The following is a 26,503-nucleotide window of genomic DNA, read 5'->3' on the forward strand; positions in this document are numbered from 1 at the left end:
TCTGGTCTTGAAGAATCTGTTGTGTTTGAAGCGAGGAAATGGAAGGTCCTTTCTCTGTCAACAATAGAGCAAGCAGATATAGGGACGTTTTTTATGTGGAAATGGGGAGGCAAAGTCTGTATAAGGTTAAAGGGGCTGAGGTTTTGGCTAAAAATAGAGGAAGGGAAAGAGAGAGTAGGGTAGAGAGAGGGAGAGTGTGTGCGGCTGAAGGGATTAGGTTTTCTTTTCCTTTTCATTGTAGAAGACGCACAAGGCCGGGTCGGGTAGTTTAGGTAGTGGGCTGGTCGGGTCGGGTAATGTTGGGCTGGTCGTTTGGGTTGTTTAATATATGGGCTGGTCTGTTGGTCCAAAAATGTGGGCTAGTGGAGTTAATGAATTTAAAGTATGGGCTTCTAAATTATATCAAATATATTATGTAGTAATAACAATAACATTAATGATAATAATAAATTCCATAATTAGCGTTAATCTATAAGATATGAGCAAAATAATAATAGAGTAAAAATATTACCTAAGTTATACATAATAAGTAAGTAGCGATGTACGACGTATTGATACTTAACAATATTAATATAGTAGTAGAAATTATATAAAGTAAGGGTAAAATAATATATTGATTTATTAATTGGAATAAAGGAGGGGCAAAATTGGGTGTCAACAGGCCTTAGAGCAAAATCAGGCGGTGGAGTAGCATCAATACGGGGAGCCACTGCTACTTCTAACAATACCCTCGATGTCCGAAATCCTGGAGCAACCGTAGCATCGGGAGTATGACCTACCACTCTAGTCTGCGAGCCATCTGGAGCAACTGGAATCATGCCTGCCTGAGGGAAACTATCAAAGTACCCCAACACTTGAAACACAGCCTCCTGAAAATCAGGAGTAGCAGTGACCCCAGGCTGTGCCTCAGCAGCCCTAATCTCCTCATCCGGAATGTCCTTAAGCTCCAGATTCAACTCTCTGTCAGGGTCCTGAGCAGGTGCTGGTGCTTGGTCCCTACCTGGAATAGCTGCATGGCCTCTTCCCCTGCCACGTCCCCTGCCTCGCCCATGGATAGCTGCTCGGGCAACGGGTATGGATGCAGGTGCAGGCTCCTGGCCTCCAGTAGCGGTCGATCGTGTCCTCACCATCTTTGAGAGAATATAGAAACGAGGTTAAGATACCAATCTGAACAATCTTGCACGAAAAGAAAGAACCAGATACCAATCGGATTGAACTAGCACGAAAAGAGAGAACGAAGTGGAGTGTTTCCTAAATGTCCTATAGCCTCTCGGGGATGGGTACGGACGTCTAGGTACCAATCCGCAAGACTCTACTAGACATTGCTCTTGTACTCATTAGACCAATTAGCCTAAAAGCTCTGATACCAACTTGTCACGACCCAATTTACGAGTCGTGATGGCACCTACACTATCCCTTCCGCGTAGGCGAACCACATTCCCAATAATAAGTTAAATAAGCAAAAAATTCAATAAGAGGAGGTTACCAAGTCTTAAATACTTAACATAACTAAGAATGTCACGACAACCCAAAAAATTTGGTCAAAGGGTATAAGAGCGCTAAACATAATATGAAATAAAAGTTCAAAAATATCCGGAGGTTATATACTGTCTGTCAAAATAAAAGAACACAACATTAAATAAGAGGGTCCTTCAGGGGCCACGGATAACCAAGTAGCTCACCTTGGACGACCAAAAGATATCACTCTCACGTATCAGCCACGGGGCGTAGAACTGGAGCCTGAATCGTACTCTGCACTCACAAAAAGTGCAGCAAGAGTAGTATCAGTACAATACTAGTACCGGTAAGCATCATGTCACACCCTAATCATGATAGGGCATGATGGGCACCCGACCACATACTTAGAGCCGAGCGAACCCCTATAACTCTCGTTATGTTCATAACCTCACTGGACCCTTAAGTTACGAAATGAAATGCATAATGAAAACTTGTCAAACCATTCTTTTCGTCGTTCTCAGATGAAGTAAAATGTGTAATCATATGGAATTGTAACATAATGCATAATGGTACGTCGGCTTGCAGAGCCGCTTATAAGACTGACACGCTATCTACATGACTCTGTCTACAAAGTCTCTAACATCAATCAAGTTACCATAACATGGATACTCTGACTCGGCAACACTCCGGAAGGAAATGGAGCTCGCCAATCCAGCTGGTACACCTCCTAGCAATGTCCTCTACTCATCTGTGTGCACCTGCGTGGCATGAAACGCAGCCCCCCGAAGAAAGGGGATCGGTACGGAATATGTACTGAGCATTTAAGGCATGAAATACAGTAAAGAAGATCATAACCAAAAGGGAGATTTTCCCCAAACAAGTATGACTTTTAAAAACATCAATACACTTGCCTTATGAAATGAAAATCATGCATATCAACATCATATTATATATATATATATATATATATATATATATATATATATATATATATATAACGTGTCCCGGCCCTCTAGTGAGGGACTCAGTGAATAAAGTCATGCATGTCAACATCATATATCATATATGCATGTAACGTGCCCCGACCCTCTAGTGAGAGACGCGGTGAATAGAGTCATCATATGCCATCCTGGCCGCCACCCCCATATCATCATGTAATCATATCATCATATACATATACATAACGTGCCCCCGCCCTCTAGTGAGGGAGGCGGTGAACAATGCAGTGGAGTACGCACGAGAACGTGCCTTGGCCCGGGATGCAGTGAAGGATATATTGAGGCATACACAAGCAGAGTAGTGAGAAAATATATGCACATAAATTGATTTTTAAGACTTGATAGATAAGTACACTAATCGACACTTGAAGGATCATAAACACGTTTCGAGTCAATCCGAGTTAGCACAAGAAAGTTATGGATGTTTTTCATTACAGAAACATCTATGAACATATCAAAGCGATCCGAGACCTCTTATGAAAGTTAAAGGCATTAATCCTTATAGAACCCTTTTAGGAACAGAAACTCTTTATGCTTTGCTCGTTATTCCATCATACAATAAACTTGACTATATTAAGTATGCTCATGTCAAGAAGTGAACAAGAATCGTAAACAAGCTCGGAATCAAAGAATAGAGTTACCCCAAGGTGCGTGTCATACCTTACTTAGCTCTAGGACATGCCAAAGGAAAGAAAGAATAAGCCTTACATACCTGGAAGATGATTCTCGACTTTCAACTTACTTCCCGTCTTGCAACTTGCGTAAGAATTATTCGTAGCCTCGTACTCTACATATGGAATCATTCATAATATCATCAGGATCATCGTCGTACGTTCGTCTCGAAACTTTAATTAAAATCATTTTAAATTCTGCCGAAATTCGGGCAGCATTTCCCCTGTTTATATGCCTAGCCCGAAATTCCAATTCAACAACCAACAACATCAAAAATAATACCAATAGTATTAACATCATTTCCAATACCGACGTATGCCATAAAATAGCCCGCGCACTGTTTTCTAAATTTCTCAACCAACCAAATTTGCGATATAACTATTTAATAATTTTATTTCCATAACGAAGCTGAAATTAACACTAACAACATCAATAACCACATCCTCCACATTTTACAAGTTAAATACATTTATTTTCATCCAAAGTTTTCTTCAAATCTCGTTCCATAATTCACAGCACCAACAAACGAATTTATCAGGCTATTCTCTCTGTTGTAATCCGTTAAAACTCTAAATAAACTCGTTCACAATGAAAAGGAACCTTATTCATACCTTAAACAGGCAGCCACCACGTTATCACTATTCTCCGTGGTTTATTTTTAGCTCAAATTGAAGACAACTCAGCGTACAATACTTTTCATTTCATGGGCTTCGGGATTCGGGGCTCAGATTTTGGTCAAAATTGGTTTTTCTTCTCTCCAAGGCTCTTCTCTCCCTATTTCTAGAATTTTCTGGTGTTATTGGTCTGAAAAATGAGGAGAGAGGGCTGAAATGTCACTTAAATAGGCATGGGTCATGGGCCTAACCCGGTTGGGCCCGGATTGGGCCTAGCCCACTGACCTTTCTGCCTTAAAACATCCGTATCTCATTATCCCGATGTCACTTATGGACCCAAGACCTATGATTGGAAAGATAATTCAATTATCTACAACTTTCATTCTTGGAGTTTTCTCAAATTCCCAAATACCGATGGGGTTATGGCCTCCCGAAGTCAGATCACCCAATAAGGTAACTTAAAATTATTTGTTTGGAGGGTTTCCACTTTGATTTGGCTCAAGAGTCCTTCTTGAGTTGTGTTTAACTTCACATATGTGATTCATATAACTTTTCATGCTTCCCAAAAAAAATCTCCACGTGTGGACCCCACCTCGGCTTACGAATAATCCGACGTACAAAAATACGGGATATAATACTATCAACGTGAGTTTAAATTATGTAGCAACAACATGTTTGTCAATTTTGAGGAAACACGTGTCACACTCATACTCTGAAAACGCGGGGTATAACATTTTCCCCCCCTTTAAAAACATTCGTCCTCGAATATTGAGGTAGAGTTCGCTCCGAGGTAGATATCGATGTCCTTACCTGTATTTGTCCGTGTCTACTTTACTTACTTGCAGTCTTACTTTCTCGTTAAAACGGAACTTATCTGAATGATGCAATCTATTCTTCTTCCTTTGTGGCCAAAGTTTACGCCTAAACTCAAGGTCATCCCTTTTTCTTATTATTCGTTTGTCCACTAACTCTTTACACTTTATCGCTTTCATCATCTCTTCAGTCTTCGTTGTTTACATTCTTGTATGCCCCTTTCATGCCGTGCTTACCACATACTTTTATCTAATTCGATCTCATTTTCTTTTTATTCAGAAATTCTTGTTCTCTTCGATCTCCACGTATCTTTCTTATGTTGCACAGACATCCCAAGCCTTTATCTCCTTGGAGTTGACTTATTCCTATTCTTACTTCCTTAAAGATAAATTCAAGACTGGTCATATCTAGCGTCCCCTGCTTTCTATAGCGGCCAAATTAACCCTTGCGGTGCCTAATGTCCCATTTAATTACTTTTCCCTTCAATCAGACTCCCGACACCTGGCTAGCTAACGGTGATTTTTGCACTTATGTCGAAAATATTTCAAACATCTTCTTTAATGATTTATTTCCTTCAATTTACTCTGAAAGTTTCTGATCCTTATTTTGGCTAATAACTTAGGGGTGAATTCAGAAGTTTGTCAAAAAATAACCGAGATTCTTGAATCATGCGGCGAATTCAGATCTCTTCATTCTTGCTTTTGTCTATATCCTCCATTTGTCCCTTTTCCAATAAGATCCATCATATTGCTTGCTTCTCCAGTGATACTTTATGTTCATATCATTTCATCTTCTTTTTAATACTTTTGTCGTACTTCTTAATTCCTTACAATGTCATCATAATTCCGCCGATGGTAACGCCCAGATGGCTTGCAATAGCACTTCCTTGCTAATGACGGATCATTTTCATTAACTACCTTACCTCAGGTTACTCATCCAATGCGTCGAAAATACCGTAGCTAAGGGATTTATAGTCAAATGAGACTCAATTCGAACCATACAACGATCCTCAACACCATTTCTTATACTCTTGTATATAATATTTCCTCATCATCATTGTTATCCCTCAGGACACAAGAGTATACTTACAACATACTATTCCACTATTCAAAATATTTTCAAATCCTTGTATGAATCTTTCCTCCAACCTCTTCTCCTCTGATCTGAACGTCATTACAAAATAACTCATAAGTAGGAGGCTAATAGAGATTTAACGAGATTCCGTTCTTCTTCAAATATGTATTGTCGTTTCCACACTATTTTACTAGTCATTTCGTCAGGACGATCATTTATATGGTCCTATGACATATACTCCCACGATTTGATACATAAACGGTGACCTATGATTTCATGATGCAGGAGGTGTTTTCCAAATCTCAGGTAGTACTGCCGTCGTGTTATCCATAGGCATATTGCCTTTCTTCCCTTTAACAAGCGTTGAGATTCCTATAAATATTCCTCTTTTAGAACTCTTATTCCTTCCAACGTCGCGATTTTCCTTTAGTAATCCCGCCTGTCCTGATACTTATCCTTGGTTACTCGTAGGCGTTTCTCACTTCCTCCGTTACCTTTTTGGAGTATGCCTGCTACCTATTTATTTGCAACCAAATTTCTCCGGTACGAGCGATTCGAATTATAGCCCGGGACACAACGTATTGCTTGACAAAACTTATTTCCTTGATTCTTCTAAACCTTTATTATCTTGTCATGCCTCCTTTCCCATGTCTGTTTCGTAATATACCTAAATTTAGTCCAATTTCACTTTTTTTTTTAGTTGACTTCCCCTTTCATCATGCTTGCTATCAGTCCTGCCATTGCAAAACCTCTTAAGTCGTTTCCTCGCTGTACTTTACTTACTTTGTATTGTAGTTCTTGCTACGTGCTCATTATATCCCAATCAAAATCAACTCTATAGAGTACCATTTCTTGATCTCATTCGTAACACTGCTTATAAAACAGAATAAAGCTCGTGGAGTAAGCTTACTTAATCGGTAACTCTTTCTAATTGACCCTATTACACTTACCACACAAGTTATTTTACCAAGTTATTCACATTCATTACAAACCTTAGTATTCTATGCCCCTATCCCCGTCACGCTCTTACTTCGTTTTACTAATAGACTCGTCGCATTTCCCTTGTATTTATCCATCCCAATCAATCCTTTATTTATCTTTTTGATGCCACAGCCAAGTTTGTCTTCTCCTCCACGCACGTTTCTTGCATTTCATTCTATTTCCTTTATAATCGAACCTCTCGGTCTTTACAGAAGTTCTTGCCTCATATCACTAATTTTCTAATCAATTGTGTCAACTCACCATCCTCGTTCTTTCCTCAATGAGTAATCGGTTTCCTACTGTCATTTTGTTAAAGTATCCTTCTTACTCCCATGGTTAGAGATTTCCAGTTACTCCACTCCTAAATGCTCTCCTCTTCCTTCCATTTATTCGCTTTCTTTCTTTTCCAATTTTCTTTACCTTAGGACTTTGCAGTTCTAGCTTGTGACGATGATAACATCAACCTACCTGTTAACGTTCTTTTGTCGCTTGAACTTTATCACCCGGTTCGATCAGTGCCTTCAATATACCGCAACGCCGGTGGCCTGGATACATATACCCGCTGATATAGCCATGTATAGGATATCATACGCATTCATATATATATATATATATATATATATATATATATATATATATATATATATATATATATATATATATATACACATTTTCTAACGCCCCGCTTACAAGGTATTTCCAAACGTACTCAAACTCACTTAATTCTAGAACTGTGGTGCACCTTCTTTTTCTTCACCGGTCTAATCCACCTCGTCGTACGCGACCTTTTTAGGTTTCCAATCACTCGGTACACTTTAATTACCCTTAGACTACTTTAGCTTCTCACTTTTCTCTTATGTCTGAAATTTACAGAACTTTTAATACACTTCCCAGGGGGGTCACCCATCCTAAGATTTCTCTCGCCCCAGCACGCTTAACCTTGAAACTCTGATGAAATCCGCTGCCTTAATGCTGGTATAGTCGCATCCACCTCATCGCCTGATCTCCATAACATAATCTGGAGCAGGTTGAAGCCTTAATGGATTCCAAAACACTCTCGTAACGTATCTCCCTCCGAATTAGAAAGGGTCTCTTACTCTTCCGATTACACAATTACTATTTTGGTCTTTTTAATTCTCAATACCCACCTTTCATCTGTATATATGACTACTTTCTATCCTAGACTTCTAGATTCCCAATGATAGCGAACACACCTTGGTCACCATTACTTATAAATACTCGGCCTCTTTGAGTTTCCGCTCGCCCTTATTAAATAATAATCTACAGCAAATGCACAAACATAGAAAATTCCAATAAGGGTTTATATATCATACCTCGAGGTGTACCTGATCCTTTAACGATCTGCCCTATTATATCTTCTTGTTTACCTTTCCTTTTCATTCTTTATCTTTACACCTCAATCATACATGCAATATTCTTACCTTACCCGACATACATCCTCGTGCCATTGCTTACCTTTGTACTGATTCATTCAATTGTCCAATTCACAACCTTATGACTGAACTCATCATCAAGAGATACATTTAATTAATTCCTCTACTTATACTTACACTGGTTTACCTCTATGTCGACCGATCCATTATCATAAATATACATTCTGATAACGTAACCTCAACGAAGTGACTTACCTCTGTGACTTCCCATATCACCACTCACTTCCTCCCGTCGATACTGTGCTTCTGCTGAAATCAAAGGTTAGTATAAGGAAACTCACCTCCTATGACTTGGCTCTATCGCACGATCTTAGAGGTCAAAAAAGAGTAACCACCCTAGATGCCCCGAAGCCTCCTGTTTATAAATGTGGCGCGCTTCACACCATAAACAGGACTCTACTGGACACGACTTTGCAGACAACCCCTAGGACGAACTACTCTGATACCACTTTGTCACACCCTAATCTTGATAGGGCATGATGGGCACCCGACCCCATACTTAGAGCCAAGCGAACCCCTATAACTCTCGTTATGTTCATAACCTCACTGGACCCTTAAGTTACGAAATGAAATGCATAATGAAAACTTGTCAAACCATTCTTTTCGCCGTTCTCAGATCAAGTAAAATCTGTAATCATATGGAATTGTAACATAATGCATAATGGTACGTCGGCTTGCAGAGCCGCTTACAAGACTGACACGCTATGTACATGACTCTGTCTGCAAAGTCTCTAACATCAATCAAGTTACCATAACATGGATACTCTGACTCGGCAACACTCCGGAAGGAAATGGAGCTCGCCAATCCAGCTGGTACACCTCCTAGCAATGTCCTCTACTCATCTGTGTGTACCTGCGTGGCATGAAACACAGCCCCCCAAAGAAAGGGGGTCAGTACGGAATATGTACTGAGCATGTAAGGCATGAAATACAGTAAAGAAGATCATAACCAAAAGGGAGATTTGCCCGAAACAAGTATGACTTTTAAAAACATCAATACACTTGCCTTATGAAATGAAAATCATGCATATCAACATCATATATCATATATATATATATAACGTGTCCCGGCCCTCTAGTGAGGGACTCGGTGAATAAAGTCATGCATGTCAACATCATATATCATATATGCATGTAACGTGCCCCGGCCCTCTAGTGAGGGACGCGGTGAATAGAGTCATCATATGTCATCCTGGCCGCCACCCCCATATCATCATATCATAATGTCATCATATCATCATATACATATATATAACGTGCCCCGGCCCTCTAGTGAGGGACGCGGTGAACAATGCAGTGGAGTACGCACGAGAACGTGCCCTGGCCCGGGACGCAGTGAAGGATATATTGAGGTATGCACGAGCAGAGTAGTGAGAAACTATATGCACATAAATCGATTTTTAAGACTCGATAGATAAGTACACTAATCGACACTTGAAGGATCATAAACACGTTTCGAGTCAATCCGAGTTATCACAAGAAAGTTATGGACGTTTTTCATTACAGAAACCTCTATGAACATATCAAAGCGATCCGAGACCTCTTATGAAATTTAAAGGCATTAATCCTTATAGAACCCTTTTAGGAACAGAAACTCTTTATGCTTTGCTCGTTATTCCATCATACAATAAACTTGACTATATTAAGTATGCTCATGTCAAGAAGTGAACAAGAATCGTAAACAAGCTCGGAATCAAAGAATAGAGTTACCCCAAGGTGCGTGTCATACCTTACTTAGCTCTAGGACATGTCAAAGGAAATAAAGAGTAAGCCTTACATACCTGGAAGATGATTCTCGACTTTCAACTTACTTCCCGTCATGCAACTCGCGTAAGAATTATTCGTAGCCTCGTACTCTTCATATGGAATCATTCATAATATCATCAGGATCATCGTCGTACGTTCGTCTCGAAACTTTAATTAAAACCCTTTTAAATTCTGCCGAAATTCGGGCAGCATTTCCCCTGTTTATATGCCTAGCCCGAAATTCCAATTCAACAACCAACAACATCAACAACAATACCAATAGTATTAACATCATTTCCAATACCGACGTATGCCATAAAACAGCCCGCGCACTGTTTTCTAAATTTCTCAACCAACCAAATTTGCGATATAACTATTTAATAATTTTATTTCCATAAAGAAGCTGAAATTAACACTAACAACATCAATAACCACATCCTCCACATTTTACAAGTTAAATACATTTATTTTCATCCAAAGTTTTCTTCAAATCTCGTTCCATAATTCACAGCACCAACAAACGAATTTACCAGGCTATTCTCTCCGTTCTAATCCGTTAAAACTCTAAATAAACTTGTTAACAATGAAAAGGAACCTTATTCATACCTTAAACATGCATCCACCACGTTATCACTCTTCTCCGTGGTTGATTTTTAGCTCAAATTGAAGACAACGCAGCGTACAATACTTTTCTCTTCATGGGCTTCGAGATTCTGGGCTCAAATTTTGGTCAAAATTGGTTTTTCTTCTCTCCAAGGCTCTTCTCTCCCTCTTTTCAGAATTTTATGGTGTTCTTGGTCTGAAAAATAAGGAGAAAGGGCTGAAATGTCACTTAAATAGGCATGGATCATGGGCCTAACCCGGTTGGACCCGGATTGGGCCTAGCCCACTGACATTTCTGCCTTAAAACGTCCGTACCTCATTATCCCGACGTCACCTATGGACCCACGCCTATGGTTGGAAAGCTAATTCAATTATCTACAACTTTCATTCTGGGAGTTTTCCCAAATTCCCAAATACCGATGAGGTTATGGCCTCCCGAAGTCAAATCACCCAATAACATAACTTAAAATTATTTGTTTGGAGGGCCTCCACTTTGATTTGGCTCAAGGGTCTTTCTTGAGTTGTGTTTAACTTCACATATGTGATTCATATAACTTCACATGTCCCAAAAAAAATCTCGATGTGTGGACCCCACCTCGGCTTACGAATAATCCGACATACAAAAATACGGGATATAATACTATCAACGTGAGTTTAAATTATGTAGCAACAACATGTTTTTCAATTTTGAGGAAGCACGTGTCACACTCATGCTCTGAAAACGCGGGGTATAACACATCATTGGCCGACAATGATTAGATAACGTATGAAGAAGTGGAAACTAACAAGTAGCACATAGAGTACACGGGTATGGTCACGTATCATATACAAGTAAAGTGTAGCGGAATCATGAAATCAACCAAGACAGATATAGCTCACCAAATGATCAGTCAAATATATGAGTGGATGAATGCAATGCAATGCAACAGTCACCTCTCTCACTCCACTCTCGTACACATATGCTAAGGGCAGTGAGTCAAATCCATGACCTATGGGGGACCCGCGAAGTCCATGTACCACTCGTGCTCTCCGAAAAAACCTCGGAGGCTATCAATCACTCTCAATCTCCGGCAAAGACCCTGTAGTCTCTCTATCACTCTCCATCTCCGGAATGTCCTCGGAGTCTCTCTGTCACTCACCTCACCATCGTCACAAGAAAATATGGAAGGCATGTCATGCATGATATCTGTCACGACCCAGCTAGGGGCCGCGACGGGTACCCGGGGCTAACCAATGAGCACCACTCGTTTCCTCACTCGTCGTAGTCATTTTGTACTTCTTTATCTTCCACAGTATCATAATCGTAAAACAGTCATCTTTCATTTGAAAACACAATTGGTTTTATATACATATTCCTTTTTACGCTAGAAAAATAATATATACAAATGTACTGTGGCAATCTTGCGAGACCATCTAACCCACACTGCGCATCTACGAGCCTCTACTGACATACTATACATAGAGACGGAACAAGACTCCGTCGTGCTCGAAATATACATATATACCAAAAGAACAATCATAAGCACCTCCGGAAGATGGAGTGCTCTCAATCAGCTGACAGCTACTAGGAATCTGGGTCAAGCTCACCTCCCTGTCTACCTGTGGGCATGAACACAGCGTCCAAAGAAAACGGACGTCAGTACGAATATTGTACTGAGTATGAGAGGCATAAACAATAACAATATATCAATGAAATAGGAAGGCATCAATGAAATAAGGAGGCATCAAGAAAGAGCAATCTGTACTGGCTATCAAATATAACTGAAATAATGTATGCTGACTTACTCATAATCATTATCATGTCATGTATCTGTACATATATAAGCTTCCCGTCCATGCAGGTACGGCGTGATAATGTATAAGCTGCCCGTCCATGTAGGAGCGGTGTGATAATCATAGCCGGCGTCCAGGCCTCCCGCGTCCGGGGTATAAGCTGCCCACTATAGTGGTGTGCACATCTACGTGCCTGCCCGACCGACTATAGCGCGGCGCGGTGTGAGAAAATACACACATATATATATAAAGCATGCATAAGAGCCCAATCAAAAGCCATAACTATATCGGAGTGACGTAAGGTCGGTAGCTTCCGACGTCATTATGGAACATTCATTGGCATCCTGCCTCACCTTGAAGGAATTAGCATATAAGGTGAGTGTAAGCAATAAATAGCATCATTAACATCATAGGATCATCACAACATGAGTATTGGGATTTCTATACTTTACTCATTACCTTGTGTGGCTAATTAGGGACATAGACTCATATTTTCCGGAACTTAAGGAAACTCATTGATAAGAAGAGAGTCAAGCTATAAGATTCATGCCATAGAAAGAAAAGACTAGCCTCACATACCTCTGTCGTTTAGCTATGTTATCGTTCACTTGCTCTCCCCCAATGTCACGTCGTTACCTTATATGCCAAGAAATAATCTTCTTCCTCCTTACTTTACTACAAAATAACCTTCGATCTCCCCAACGTAAATGGAAACATTGTTGTTCTCTTTTGGAAGGATAACTTGCTGCTATGTTTTGGGAAACAACGTTACTATTATGTTTCTTTTGGAGTGGAAAGTGTTGTTGGTGTTTTTCTGAGGAGAAAAAACGTTGCTGCCATGCTTGTATTTAAGGACCAATATTCCACTAAGTGAAAAGGTCTCACATGTGGTTGCAACACGTTTTGGATCTAAAGAAAATGACAATCCAAAGCATTTCATATTTCATTAGCCGTGGGGTCCACCCACCTTTTCAATATTTTACCATATCACAAACTTATCCCAAGTTATTTTCAGCACATGTGTCATATATAGGCCATTAGTCATCTTTTCCATTCCTTGGCAAGGCCCCACGTAGACATGTAAAGATAATACCTATCTTTTTGTCCGAAGATTAACTAGTACTTCACTTACAATCCAACACTTAAGCAGTTTATCCGTATAATTAATTTCTTGATCTCAATCCATTTAAATATGGATCACTTTTTAACACACTTTATATACTTATTATCATAATCATGAGATATAGCATTAGCCCATAATCTCTTTTGGCACACACAAAATATTATTCCCAATTACCGTCGTCACACTCTTCCATCTTAAATCATTTCGGGACTTCATTCCTCGTATACACTGAGTTCTTGATTTTCATGCTTGGATATGATTGAATTTTCTGGGCTCGGGTAAATTTGCTCATATTGGACGATTAAATTTTCTAATCCAAAAAAATACGGGATGTAATATGTTGCTAATGCCATGCTTAAGTGAATATCCAATTTCCTCCAAATGAAGGTTGCTGAACGTGTATATTTATATTAGAAGTGAAATCTGTAGGCATAAACCTTCACCTTTTCCTTTCTTTTAAATATGGGTTCCACCACCTAAAGCATTTATCATTTTAAATACAACTTTCATCTTTATCTAATTGTATTAGTCACTACTTTGCTTCATTATCATAAGGCCACGTAGTTGACTCCACATGAAGTTCGTTACAGCTGTTTCACAATTTATTTCTCGTCTCCTTATAAACCAACATAACATCATTAATTTAATTTTTTTTTTTTTTTTGTCAGTTCACTCAGTATTTTTCACTTCTAACACATTTTATTTTATAATCATGTGGTAAAACTCTAGTCCCTAGCCTTTTTATACATAAACCAAATATTATTCTTAATCACTGCCGTCATACTTTTTAAGTCCTAAATTATTTAAGAATCTCATCTTTTTTTACACCTACCTCTTTATTTGCATACTTGAGTATAACAAAAATTCTCCGGTGCGAGCGGTTCGAACTATAGCCCAAATTTATTTAACCTTTAACCTTTGACGACACTTACTTATCACTCGTTAAGCGTCGCATAATACTTATAGCCTCAAAAATTAACCTTGCCCTTGAACTTATGTCGATTAACTTACGACAAATCAAATGTACAAAAGTACGGGATATAACAATATCAGTCTCAATAATACCACCAATATAAAATCCACATATACGAGTCATATCACTGTCAACTGTGCAATTACGATGAGCTAGTATGTGGCAGAGGTACAAATAAGTAATAAAAACAGAAATAACACACATGGCGACAAGCCACGTAACAACTAACAAAAGCCAATTTTATTGTCCTTTATTCAATTGACCATTGTATTGGAAAAGCCCTCTTCACAAACCAATATTATAATAAACAAATCATGGGACACTTTTCAAAGCAAAAGAAAGCTGAAAATTTGCTACAGTAGCATACAAGGAAAAGCAAGAAAACGTGTGAAGCCATTTTTTCCCCATCCACTCGTCTTTTGGCTGCCACTCAATGTTATACTATTTGTCCCCTATTTGTCCTATTCATTATGTTGACCAATGCACAAATTGATAATTCTAGGCAAAAGGAACAAGGACTAGACGGACAGCACTAGTGTTAACTAATGATTTTAGAAATCCTTACTCCAACCTAACCAAAACGTGACAAACCACATAAAAGAAAAAACATACCTGATGGTGTTCAATTCCTTCCACGGAAACGGCTGCCTATCCGAATACAACAGTTTTTTTTTCCCTTTTGTTATGTGAACCCAACTCCACTAATTTCACTCCTATTTATGGGCCCTGTGTTATAGGGTCTTAAATTAATTTTGGGCTGGTAATATTACTCTCCAACTAAAATAATTGTCCCATTCAGTAAGAGCCTGTTTGGATTGGCTTATAAGTTGCTGAAAACAGCTTATAAGTTGTTTTCAGCTTGTTTGAGTGTTTGACTGGCCAGCTTAAAGTCATTTTGTGATTAAAATAAGCCCAAAAAAATAATTGGGTCCGTTTGGCTTAGCTTATCTAAAGTAGCTTATAAGCTGAAAACGGCTTATAAGCCAAAAAAAAAATAAGTTGGCCTACCCCAACTTTTTTTTTTTTTTACTTATAAGTTGTTTTCAACTTATAAGCTGCTTTTTTTAAGCCCATCCAAACAGGCTCTAAATTACACCATTTACCAACTTATACCTCAATTAAGCGAAATAAAATTCCTATGACTAAACTATTCGTACACTTTAAGTAAATATATTCCGAAATTTTATCCATCACTTAAATTACCGTGTCACCCACTCCCGCAAATCCTTTTTTTTTTTTTTGAAGTATGAAAGTGTATTTTAGCGAAAAAGAGACAAATGGATGTTACAGCAACACTTGCCGCCACCTGAGTTCATATCACATTATTGAGAACACATTGTACATCATCATGACTCTATTGAACCAAATCACCAGCTTACCGTTCCACTAATGGAGACGATGATGGTCCCAGTGATAGAGCCGAATAGAAGACCAGCTGACATGGTCAATGGAATGGCAGGTATTGCAAGGATCTATATGAGAAGTGTAACAGTGAAAGTCAGTTCCATTTAGGAACTCCAAAAAAAGTTCACTTATTGAGCTAGGCACATTAAAATATTCTCTGAATTAGAACTAGAACACTGGTCAAGCAAAAGCGCAAGAAACTTAACTGAAAATATATTAGTATAAGCCCTCTATGAATATCTTCTGAAGTACAAAACTTAGGCATGCACAACCTAGTATTATGGAAAAGGACCGGACCATACACCATGTTTATGTCCATAAAACTGTCAGCTTTTCCCAGTAGACAACATTTTACCATTAACTAGTACATTTCTGCAGCTTCTTGCAACATTTTAAACCAAGGAAATAGAGTGTAATTCTTACTTCTAGTCCAGCATAAACTGCAACAAAAAGAGCATATCCAGCAGGCCCATAACCTGCCAATATGAGGAACCTCAGTCAAAATGAATTCATAAAAATATATTCACATGATAAATTTGTTGAAAGTCATTGCATTCTTTATTCAATTGGCTCCCAAGTTTCTCTGTTTTGTTAAAATCAACATAGCATTTTCTACCGCATTGGGATACGTAAATTAATGTGATTGTGCTGATCGATGCTGAAACATCGGGAGCAATAGGATGTGAGTTTCATAATTCAAATTTCAAAGTAAACTTTTTGAATGGTTTAAAAAAATTAGTAGAATTATTTTTTTTTTTAAGGCCACCGAGATTTTTTTTAAACGAATAGACCCGGCCCATCAGAAAAAAATTACCATGTGGCGCTAGAAAAATATGTCTTACTCAAAAAAATTAGTAGACTTTTTTTTAAAAAGACACATGACATTTTTTAATTAAAAAATAAGTTAAATGATTTTTTTTTTAAATCTTGTTAGCAAAAGGGGTATATTTACACTACTTGTGTAAGAAAAGGGGTATATTTGCATCATTTTATAACGGCAAGAGTATATATATATATAACTTTTTTAACAGGGTATATCTGCTCTATATCTCAAAGTTGGGAATATTTGTACCTTTACCCTTAAAAAAAATGACATAAAAGTAAAAGAGCTCAATCAAACAAATTTTCTGTCGTTCCATTCAAAGCACCTAGCTAAAAGTAAAAGAAAGGGCATTTGTTTTAGCGGTTCACCACATCTAAAGAACGTCTACAGCTACTTTCCTGTCTTACCCAAAACACATACTATTTGCTTGAAATGGATCAACAAGAAAATGTCATGCTTCTCCTCCCATTGTTTCAGCTAGTGATCTAATGGTTAAGTTTTAGCTCAATGGCATCATCTGCTTTCCTCCTAGACGTGAAAACAGAACATTGAAGGTGCTCCACCGAGGTGCGTTTGCACCATTTTGGTTAACAAATTTTTTACAAACTCATTTGTTGGATTTATCCCTCAAGGACACATTTTGATAAAAAATTCGAAATCAACATAGCTACCGCATTGGGATACGTAATTTAATGTGATTGTGTTGATCGATGCTGAAACATCGCAATAGGATGGAGATTCACAATTCAAATTTCAAAGTAAACTTTTTGAATGGTTTCCTAAATAACCTATGTGTTTTTTTTTTCCCGTCACCTATGTGTGTACTATATGAGTCCTTGCCATTTTACATTCTTAATGTGTGCTCTTTTTTTCAACTTTGAACCCTATTCTTTTTTTTTTTTTAATGATTTAAATCGCAATCTCATTATTTCCTTGCAAAACAATAAAACCATCATTTTCATGAAATTACCACGAGCAGGGCAAAATAGGAATACAAATATTATATAATTAAAAAAGGGGCAATGGTGTAAATATACCCCTGAACATTTGATTTAGAGCAAATATTCCCTCCGTTATAAAAGTGGTGTAAATATACCTCTGCCGTTATAAAATGGTGCAAATATACATTTTTTGCTGACGGATTTTTTTTTTAAAATCATATTAGTTTATTTTTTAATTAAAAAAAAGTCTACACATTTTTTTTAGTAAACATATTTTTCTAAAGTCACATGATAATTTTTTTTGCTGGGTCGGGTCTGGTTTGTTTAAAAAAATGGGTAGACTTATTTATTTTTTTAAAGCCACAGAGATTTTTTTAATGAACCAGACCCGATCCACTAAAAAATAATTTACCATATGGCGTTAGAAAAATATGTCTACTAAAAAAATGAACAGACTTTCTTTCAAAGCCACATGACATTTTTTTTTAATTAAAAAATAAGTTAAATAATTTCAAAAAAAAATCTCGTTAGCTAAAAAGGTATATTTGCACTACTTGTGTAAGGTCAAGATATAATTATATCATTTTATAACGATAATGATATATATACATTACTTTTTTAATGAGAATATATCTGCTTCACCTTGCAAAGTTGATGGGTATATTTTCACATTTCCCTTAAAAAAAAAAATGACATAAAAGTAAAAGAGATCAATCAAACAAATTTTTCTGTCGTTCCATTCAAAGCACCTATCTAAAAGTAAAAGAAAGGGCATTTGTCCTTTTAGTGGTTCACCACATCTAGAGAACATCTACAGCTACTTTCCTCTCTTCCCCAAAACACATACTATTTGCTTGAAATGGATCAACGAGAAAATGTCATTCTTCTCCTCCCATTGTTTCAGCTGGTGATCTAATGGTTAAGTTTTAGCTCAATGGCATCATCTGCTTTCTTATCAGCACTATTCACCAGCAAAAGCAACCACATAATTTGCTGGGCAAATCAATCTTAAGAAATCGAATAGGTTACTTCTAATCAGCTTACACCCAGTTATTTTTTCTTTTCTTGGCTTGTGTTTGAGCTTTTGTGTGTTCTATAATTTTCTCTCAGAAAAATCACTGTGGTTTTTCTTAGTTTTGGGATGGAAATAGCAGATGGGTATTTGTAGTTCGTGCTGGCTGGTGCCATTGAACTCTGGTTCCCCTATATTTTATATATATATTTGAGCTCTCAAAAGAATGTTATACCTCTAGTATTGGACTAAACAAAGAAAATCCAACTAATGAATCTTTCATAATGAAATGGACCCCCTTTTTTTATTTGATTCTTCATTAAGGAAATCTTATCTTCAGGTCAGAACAAATCTTCACTAAAAGAGCAATATGCTTTACTGGCATATCTTATTTTAGTTAATATTATTATAAAATATGAATAAAGAACACAAGACGAAGACTTACAATATTACCCTACCACAAAATTACTTTTAGCGGCAATTATTTAGTGATAGTAAGTTAATTGCTGCTAAGTCATTTCCTATACTCAAATATGACGGACATTAAATTAAATTAAATTAATTGCAAGAAATAATAACTCTTTTAGTAGCAGTTGAAAGGAATGGCCACTAAAAGATTAATAGAAACCCAACTTTTAGTATCTTATATTCCCCATATCCATTTTTTTCATCTAAAAATTAGTGAATTTCAATACGCAAGCATATCTGAACTAAAGATATGAATAGTTAATTCTGTGTCTCTATACGTAATTGTTATCTTTGTTTAATTTGTTCCGGTAGATTCTCCTGCGTCAACTTTTTTATTCCATTTTTCAACAATTCCACTGTTTGACCGCGTTTTCACCCACGTGCTGTAAATGAACCCTAGAAGCATGGGAGATTGTAAACAAACAAACAAAAATTAAAATTAATGGAAGTTTAATTATTTAATTAGTAATCGTTTCAAGAACTACTAACTGAAGTTTCCACCGATCCTAAGGCGTGGAATTTGTTTGTTCGTTTTTATATTGCCATTATATAAAAGCAGGTCTATTTTGTTGTCTAATGACAATTAAAAAACAATTTCACCGACCATGGAGCACAACACGCTGGGATTTTTCCTGTGGTCGCTTTAATTAAGGTGGGAAGGAGAAAGAAGTTTTAACATGACCAACTAAAGCACTTGGTTCCATTCATGTTTAATATTTTAATGTTTCTTTAAATGATGTTCTCACACTATAGTCCTAAAATGAAAAATTAGCCATAGATATTTCGTTTAGCAAATTACATCAATCTTGAAGGAGTTAATAATATATGGGTTTAAGTTACATATCACACTGTTAATTTACAGGAATTTTCTTAAAATGTGAAATTAATAATCTTAAAAATAAAATTATATTAATTACCTACTAGGCTATTATGATAGGTGAAAGTGACCTGATAGTATAATATTTTTATACACTAACTATATATATAACTAAAACTCTTAATATATATGTAGATTATTTAAGTCCCAATATAATGGGAAGAAAGAGTCCCAAATAGAACAAAATAGAAAACGATACTTGTTACCAAAAGTTGCGGTGTGATAGTAATGGTACCGCTCCAACATTAATTAGAGGTGTCACGTTCAAATCCCGTAAATGTAATAGAAAGAGCTTATCTCCAATTTCGATGCAAATCCGGATTAATCAAGCTCTAACACAAAATGGGGAATATATAGAAAAGGAGAAAAGGAAATTAAAGGAATCCCAAACTCAGGAAAAATATTAATTTTCCTCTAGTATATAATTGGGAAAAAGGTCAAATATATCCCTCTACTTTAGTTTATTGGCTAACTTTATCCTCCGTTAGCTAAAGTAGTCAAATATACCCTCTGTTAGCCAAAGTATACACATATACCCTTGAATGGATAGAAATTCCCAAATCAGTCAAAATTACTCATTTAACTAAAATTACCCATGCTTCATAAATTAGACTCAACCCGACCCAAAAAATAATTTCCCTACACCCTAATATACCCAAAAAAAAAAAAAAAAAGCTACAGAAATTAACTTGTAAAACTGCAAGGATGCTCGATTAATCTCCTATTATAAGACAAACAATTTCTTCTCTCGTTTCTTCTTAACATAATACTATGAAAATTTATGCTTAGAAATTAAGAAAAACAAGTAACGCTAAAATTAAAAAACACATCACACCAGTAGTAATAACCACAAACATACTCAATTAATCGCACTATTACTCGATAATATTTTCTTCTTCTTAACATAGCAAATTTCTGCTATATATATATATATATAAATATGAGAGAGAGGGGGGGGGGGGGGGGGGGGGGGAGATTTGCAAGTGTGTGTATTTATTCTAATGGTTTAGCAGAAATTTGTGATGTCAAGAAGAAGAAAATATTATCGAGTAATAGTGCGATTAATTGAGTATGTTTGTGGTTATGACTACTGGTGTGATGTATTGATTCTACAAAAATGAAACGACAATTAAAACTGATAAATTATCTGCAACTAAAAAACATTCAACGTGATGATGAAATTAGCTTCGACAGAGAAAATAGTTTTACTGATAAATAGTTTTTTTTTTTTTTTAGTTTAAAAAAAAAAAATATATATATATATATATATATATATATATATATATATATATATATATGCGCTGCAAATTTGTGCTTAGAAATTAAGAAAAATAAGTAAAGCTAAAATTAAACAACACATAACACTACGATAGTATTCTTCTTCTTAAATAACATAGCAAATATTGCTTAAATTTAAGAAAATACGATCACTTGCATTTTTATTTTATTTTTTTAAAAAAAAGAGCTACAAAAATTAATTTATTTTTTTAGGGTCAGGAGGAAATTGTTTTTTGGGTCGGGTCGGGTCTAACTTATGGGGCATTGATAATTTTAGATAAATGAGTTAATTTTGGTTGATTTGGGGATTTCCATCCATTAAGAGGTATATATGTATACTTTAGCTAACGGAAGGATATTTGACTACTTTGGCTAATGGAGGGAAAAGTTAGCTAATAAACTTAAGCAGAAGAGTATATTTGACCCTTTTTCCTATATAATTTCAACAAAGAAAAATGCATACTGAAAGAGAGGTAAGTATCACAATCTCGAAAAGAGCTCTCAATTAATTATACACATAGGTAATGAAAAACGTATCTTTTTATTATTTACGAGGTCTAGGGGCAACAAGGGAAAAGGTAACCTAGAGAAGATCAGGAGGAGAGATCATTCATGCTAAACTTGCTCCAGAAGGTTGATTTGGAGGTCCTTTACAATATCCTCCACAGTTATACAACATCCATTTTCCATCTGCAAGAAGTGCGAACAAACGTATGAACATAATTGTTTTGCAATAAAGCATACCTTCTCTCATTAATTCGAGATATTACGAATGATGATCATTCAACTTTTATTATATTGTACCAAAGTGATAAAAGTTATTATTCGTAACAAAAAATAACTCAACAAAGCTTATATATCACATAAAATAAGAAAGGCCAAAACATGCTAAATTCGATTAGGTTGTCACATGCATAAAATCATCATATAAGTATAGTTGCGTCAGCCGCTCAGCTTACGTATATCTACGTGATGCCATATATAACACAAAAGAAAACTCATTTCCCAATCCAAGCTAACCCGATGTTTTCACCTATGATACACCATGGGTCTTTTATAATTAAGTGGGTCAGAAAATGATGTTTTTATTTTATCTTAAGTAGTGTCACACAGATAATATGTAAAGTGAGTTGATGAAGCGAGAACTTAATTACTTGTGTACTTTCGTTCAATGAATTACAAAGTCGTTTTGGCCATTTTTCTTTGTGATATAGTATATAGAAGCATAGTTGAGTTATTTTTCTGTTACAAAGAAAAATTGTGACTTTTGGAATAAATTAAAAGTTTGATGACCACTCTTGAAATTAATTCATGCATTTTGGTTTTATATCTCTAGATCTAGTTTGTGTGTGATGTCTAATAAAGTATCAAGTGATAAGTTGAGATCTCAAAAACCTAAGCACAGTTGTTCAATGGCAGGTACGAACTAATTAAGCTAATTTATGCCTAGCTGAAGATTAAGAGTGTCAATAAATTAAAGTACCTCAGCAAGAATTGATATTTCAAGGTTGGTCCGACCAAAAGGCATGATCCTAATGTCAGGGACTGAAAGATGCAATTGCTCCATTTGGAATAACACTCTTCCCACCATTCCATCTTGTTTGCTGCAATGGATGTTAATAAGTACACTTTTGTCCAAAATCCTTGCCTTAATCTTTGATCCTTCAACTTGGTCCTTGGAGGTAGAGGAATCATTATTTTCGCAGGTGTTTTTCTTTGCCTCTTCAAGTAGTTTTACCTGTTCTTGAAGTTCTTTCATGTACTGTATAGTATCTCCAAGGATAGAAGACTTGTCTAACTATAAATAACCAAACAGAAAAAATACAATCATATATCTTGTCTAATGTAATAATTATGATATTCTCCAAGAAACAAGTCGCAAATATTTAGTTTTGTGTATCAAAGGATCTATATATATTGAAGCCTTTTAAGTAACAATTTATTATAAGGGATCGAATCAAATATAAATAGCATCACAAATTCACAACATGTAAATTAAAGAACAAAGGTAAAAAATAAATAAAAAATGCATGACCTACTAATTAGTTCACTTCTAAACTAATTAACACTAAACACCCACCTGTATTTTAAGAACCCAAACATTTATTGAAAGTTTTACAAGATCTACTTAGTTCACTTTACAAGAAACCGATATTCTTGTTAATTTTATAAACCTTGCCGTTTGTAAATTAAAGTCTAGAAAAGTACCAAGTACAAGTTAAGAAAATGTAGCCTTTTCACTATTTTCGCTCCCTTTTTATTTTACTCTGTGTTTTTTTCAGGAGAACAATGGAAATAATAACTATTACTCCATCTGTTCTAATTTATGAACCTATTTGGGTGAGTGTAGAGTTTAAGAAAGAAATAAAGATTTTTGGAATTGTGTTCTTAAATATGCCATAACATTTGTGTGGTATAAGACTTTTGAGACTTGTGTGATTTTACATGTCATAATATTTGTGTGGGTATCGTTTATTATTAAGAGTAAATTGAGAAGTTTAACTTAGACTGTTTCCAAATTCAGAAAAAAATCATTCTTCTTAAAACCGACTAATGAAAAAAATTATAGCAAAGTACTACTCCTCAACTTAATTCAAGCATATTGGACCGGTTATATGAATATTCGGTGTCCATGTCGCTCTGTTGAAGCTTAGGAAGATGGAAGATAGAAAAGAAAAAGTTTTGAGTAGGGATGTTTACCTTCTTTAGACCAGGGACAATCTTTGACAAAGATATGAAAAGCTCGCCCATTTTTTGTCTTCGTTTCCTCTCCGCAATGACATGTTCTTGAGCTTGTACAGAACTTCTCTTGTACATAATATTATTATTATTTTTTTCCCCTAATGATTCTTGACATGCATTTTCTTCCAAATGAGAGCTTATCATTAGAATATCTTCTTCTTCTTCTTGAGGATTAATCGGTGATGACGAAAACGAAATGAGAAATCCAGAAGAGGAAGAATTAGAGGAAAGTAAGGGAGAAGAAAGAGCTTTTTGAGCATTCTCTTCAATATTGGTGTAAGCTGATGGAGTTGATGAATATATATCTTGAGAAACATTCGGCTTAAGGTCGAAGAATAAGTCATCTTCGTAGTTAAAATTACCAGTATATTCCATGCCCTAAGACAGAAACAAAAGGATATAAAGACCAGAAAATAGAAAGCTTGTTAATTAGGACAAGTATTAATGCCTATATTGGGCAAGGTTTTTATTGAGTTATCCTAACCATAAAGAGTTAATGGAGTATCTCTTTATAATGCTTTGAAACCAAGGATTAATTTTCTCTTCTAGATTTTTGGGGTCTAAAATGGTGTTCTAATTTTTCAGGAGATTAACATTAACAGAAGAAATTAAGGTTCAACAAGTTGCAAATGAAAGTACAGATCGGTACAATATTGTAAGAAGAGAGCAGGAAATTAACTTACTTGAAAAGAAGATTTTTGAGTTCTAATTGCCTTCCACGATAAATTAAAGACAAGAAACAAAAATGTTCAAGAATTGAACACGTATACTTCTCAAGAAAGGCAACCCAAAAGAAGGATTAGGTCTCCATTGAATAGCTCACCACCCAACCTCCTTTCCCCTCGTCCCCCACTCCCCCAACCACCCCAAAAAAAAAAAAAAAAACTTGAACGAGTATTGATTACTTTTTCCAAGTATACTATAAAGTAATACACCCCAGCCACGTGTGAAAAGCTGTCATCTTTTCAACCTCACTAGTTCAATACTTAATTTCTACTATATTAGAAGCACCGGTTGGTGCTCCTTTCGTCGTTCGTTGTGGACCCCCCCACCCCCAATGTCCCCCCATAAAAAAAAAAAAAAATGGGCTCATATTAAACAAGCCTATAAAAAAAAATTGGGCCTCATATTAAACATGCCCATAAAAAAAAATTGAGCCTCATATTAAACACCATCCAGTATTAAAAAAAAAAAAAAAAAAAAAGTGGAACCCATCACATCCAAACTCACGGGAAAAAAAGTGAAACACATAAAAAGTGGACCCCGTATTAACAAAATCAAGCAATATTGAAAAAAAAAAAGTGAATCCCATATTTAAAAAACAAACAATGTTAAAAAAATAAAATGTGGGCCCCATATTAAGCACCATGCGTATTCGTAGCAAACACTAATATAATAATGTTTTAAATATGGAGCACAAACTACAATGTTATATTAATCGTGTTTTGAACATAATATCCCATATTTTACTACTATATTAGAAGCACCGGTTGGTGCTCCTTTTTCGTCGACCGTTGTGGACCCCCCATTAAAAAAAAAATTGGGCCCCATATTAAATAGGCCCATAAAAAATAAAAAATTTTGGGCCCCATATTAAATAGGCCCATAAAAAAAAACAATTTGTAAAAAAAAAATTGTGAGACCCATATTAAACACCATCCAGTATTAAAAAAAGTGGAACCCACCACATCCAAACTCACGGGAAAAAAAAAGTGGACCCCATAAAAAGTGGAACCCATATTAACAAAATCAAGAATTATTGAAAAAAAATGAATCCCATATTTAAAAAACAAACAATGTTAAAAAAAAATATGGGCCCCATATTAAACACCATGCGTATTGGTAGCAAACACTAATATAATAAAGTTTTAAATACGGAGCACAAACTACAATATTATATTAATCGTGTTTTGAACATAGTATCCCATATTGACAAAATCAAGCAATATATATAAAAAAAAAAAAATGAATCCTATATTAAAAAAATAAACAATGTAAAAAAAAAATGCACACTTTGTATTCTTAGCAAATACTAATATAATAAAGTTTTAGATACGGAGCACAAATTACAATGTTATATCAATCGTGTTTTGAACATAATATATATAAAAACAAAATAAAAAAATTGGGTCTCATATTAAACAGGCCCATAAAAAAATATTGTAAAAAAAATATTGTGGGCCCCATATATATTAAACAACTAATATTAAAAACAATTGTGGACCCCATATTAAACACCATCCAGTATTAAAAAAAAAAAAAGAAAAAAAGAGGAACCCACCACATCCAAACTCATGGGAAAAAAAAGTGAACTCCATATTAACAAAATCAAGCAATATTAAAAAAAAGTGAATCCCATATTAAAAAAACAAACAATGTTAAAAAAAAATTGTGGGCCCCATATTAAACACCGTGCATATTCGTAGCAACTAATATAATAAAGTTTTAAATACGGAGCACAAATTACAATGTTATATTAATCGTGTTTTGAACATACTATCTCATATTGACAAAATCAAGAAATATATAAAAAAAAATGAATCCCATATTAAAAAAAAAAATGTAAAAAAAAAAAGTGCAGACTTTGTATTCTTAGCAAACACTAATATAATAAAGTTTTGAACATAGTATGTATATATATATATATATTATATGCATAAAAATAGTACAAACTAA

The 26,503-nt window shown here is 35.6% G+C and overlaps 2 protein-coding genes across 3 annotated transcripts in view; both read right to left on the reverse strand.

Moving 5' to 3' along the window:
• Positions 1-20,404, reverse strand: part of LOC132616558 (uncharacterized) — a 34,827-nt gene extending 14,423 nt beyond the window's left edge. The window contains exons 1-3 of the mRNA XM_060331056.1: positions 20,401-20,404; positions 16,110-16,162; positions 15,654-15,754 (exon numbers count right to left, since the gene is read on the reverse strand). Of these exons, the coding sequence (XP_060187039.1) occupies positions 15,654-15,754; positions 16,110-16,162; positions 20,401-20,404 (158 nt within the window). The remainder of the gene's footprint in view (positions 1-15,653; positions 15,755-16,109; positions 16,163-20,400) is intronic.
• A 1,095-nt stretch (positions 20,405-21,499) lies between these two features.
• Positions 21,500-24,693, reverse strand: LOC132644671 (transcription factor bHLH18-like). Of its 2 annotated transcripts, XM_060361271.1 has the most exons (4): positions 24,511-24,693; positions 23,786-24,205; positions 22,569-22,883; positions 21,500-21,775 (listed from the first exon to the last, which is right to left on the reverse strand). In XM_060361271.1, the coding sequence occupies exons 2-4, from the start codon at positions 24,200-24,202 to the stop codon at positions 21,701-21,703; spliced, it is 807 nt and encodes a 268-aa protein (XP_060217254.1). In that variant the 5' UTR covers positions 24,203-24,205; positions 24,511-24,693; the 3' UTR covers positions 21,500-21,700. The 2 variants fall into 2 exon arrangements, with proteins under 2 accessions (XP_060217254.1, XP_060217258.1); XM_060361275.1 differs by lacking the exon at positions 24,511-24,693 and having other exon boundaries at positions 23,786-24,500.
• Positions 24,694-26,503: the final 1,810 nt, after the last annotated feature.

The sequence above is a fragment of the Lycium barbarum genome, chromosome 1 (genome assembly GCF_019175385.1).
Source record: "Lycium barbarum isolate Lr01 chromosome 1, ASM1917538v2, whole genome shotgun sequence".
Classification (NCBI taxonomy): domain Eukaryota; kingdom Viridiplantae; phylum Streptophyta; class Magnoliopsida; order Solanales; family Solanaceae; genus Lycium; species Lycium barbarum.

What these genes read in the sequence shown, in the direction of transcription:
- LOC132644671 (XM_060361271.1), bottom strand. Translation starts at nt 24,202, where the DNA reads ATGGAATATACTGGTAATTTTAACTACGAAGATGACTTATTCTTCGAC. An exon ending in TTGTCCCTGGTCTAAAGAAG is followed by an intron (nt 22,884 to 23,785) that starts GTAAACATCCCT and finishes GGTTATTTATAG; the next exon opens with TTAGACAAGTCTTCTATCCT. An exon ending in AAATATCAATTCTTGCTGAG is followed by an intron (nt 21,776 to 22,568) that starts GTACTTTAATTT and finishes CACTTCTTGCAG; the next exon opens with ATGGAAAATGGATGTTGTAT.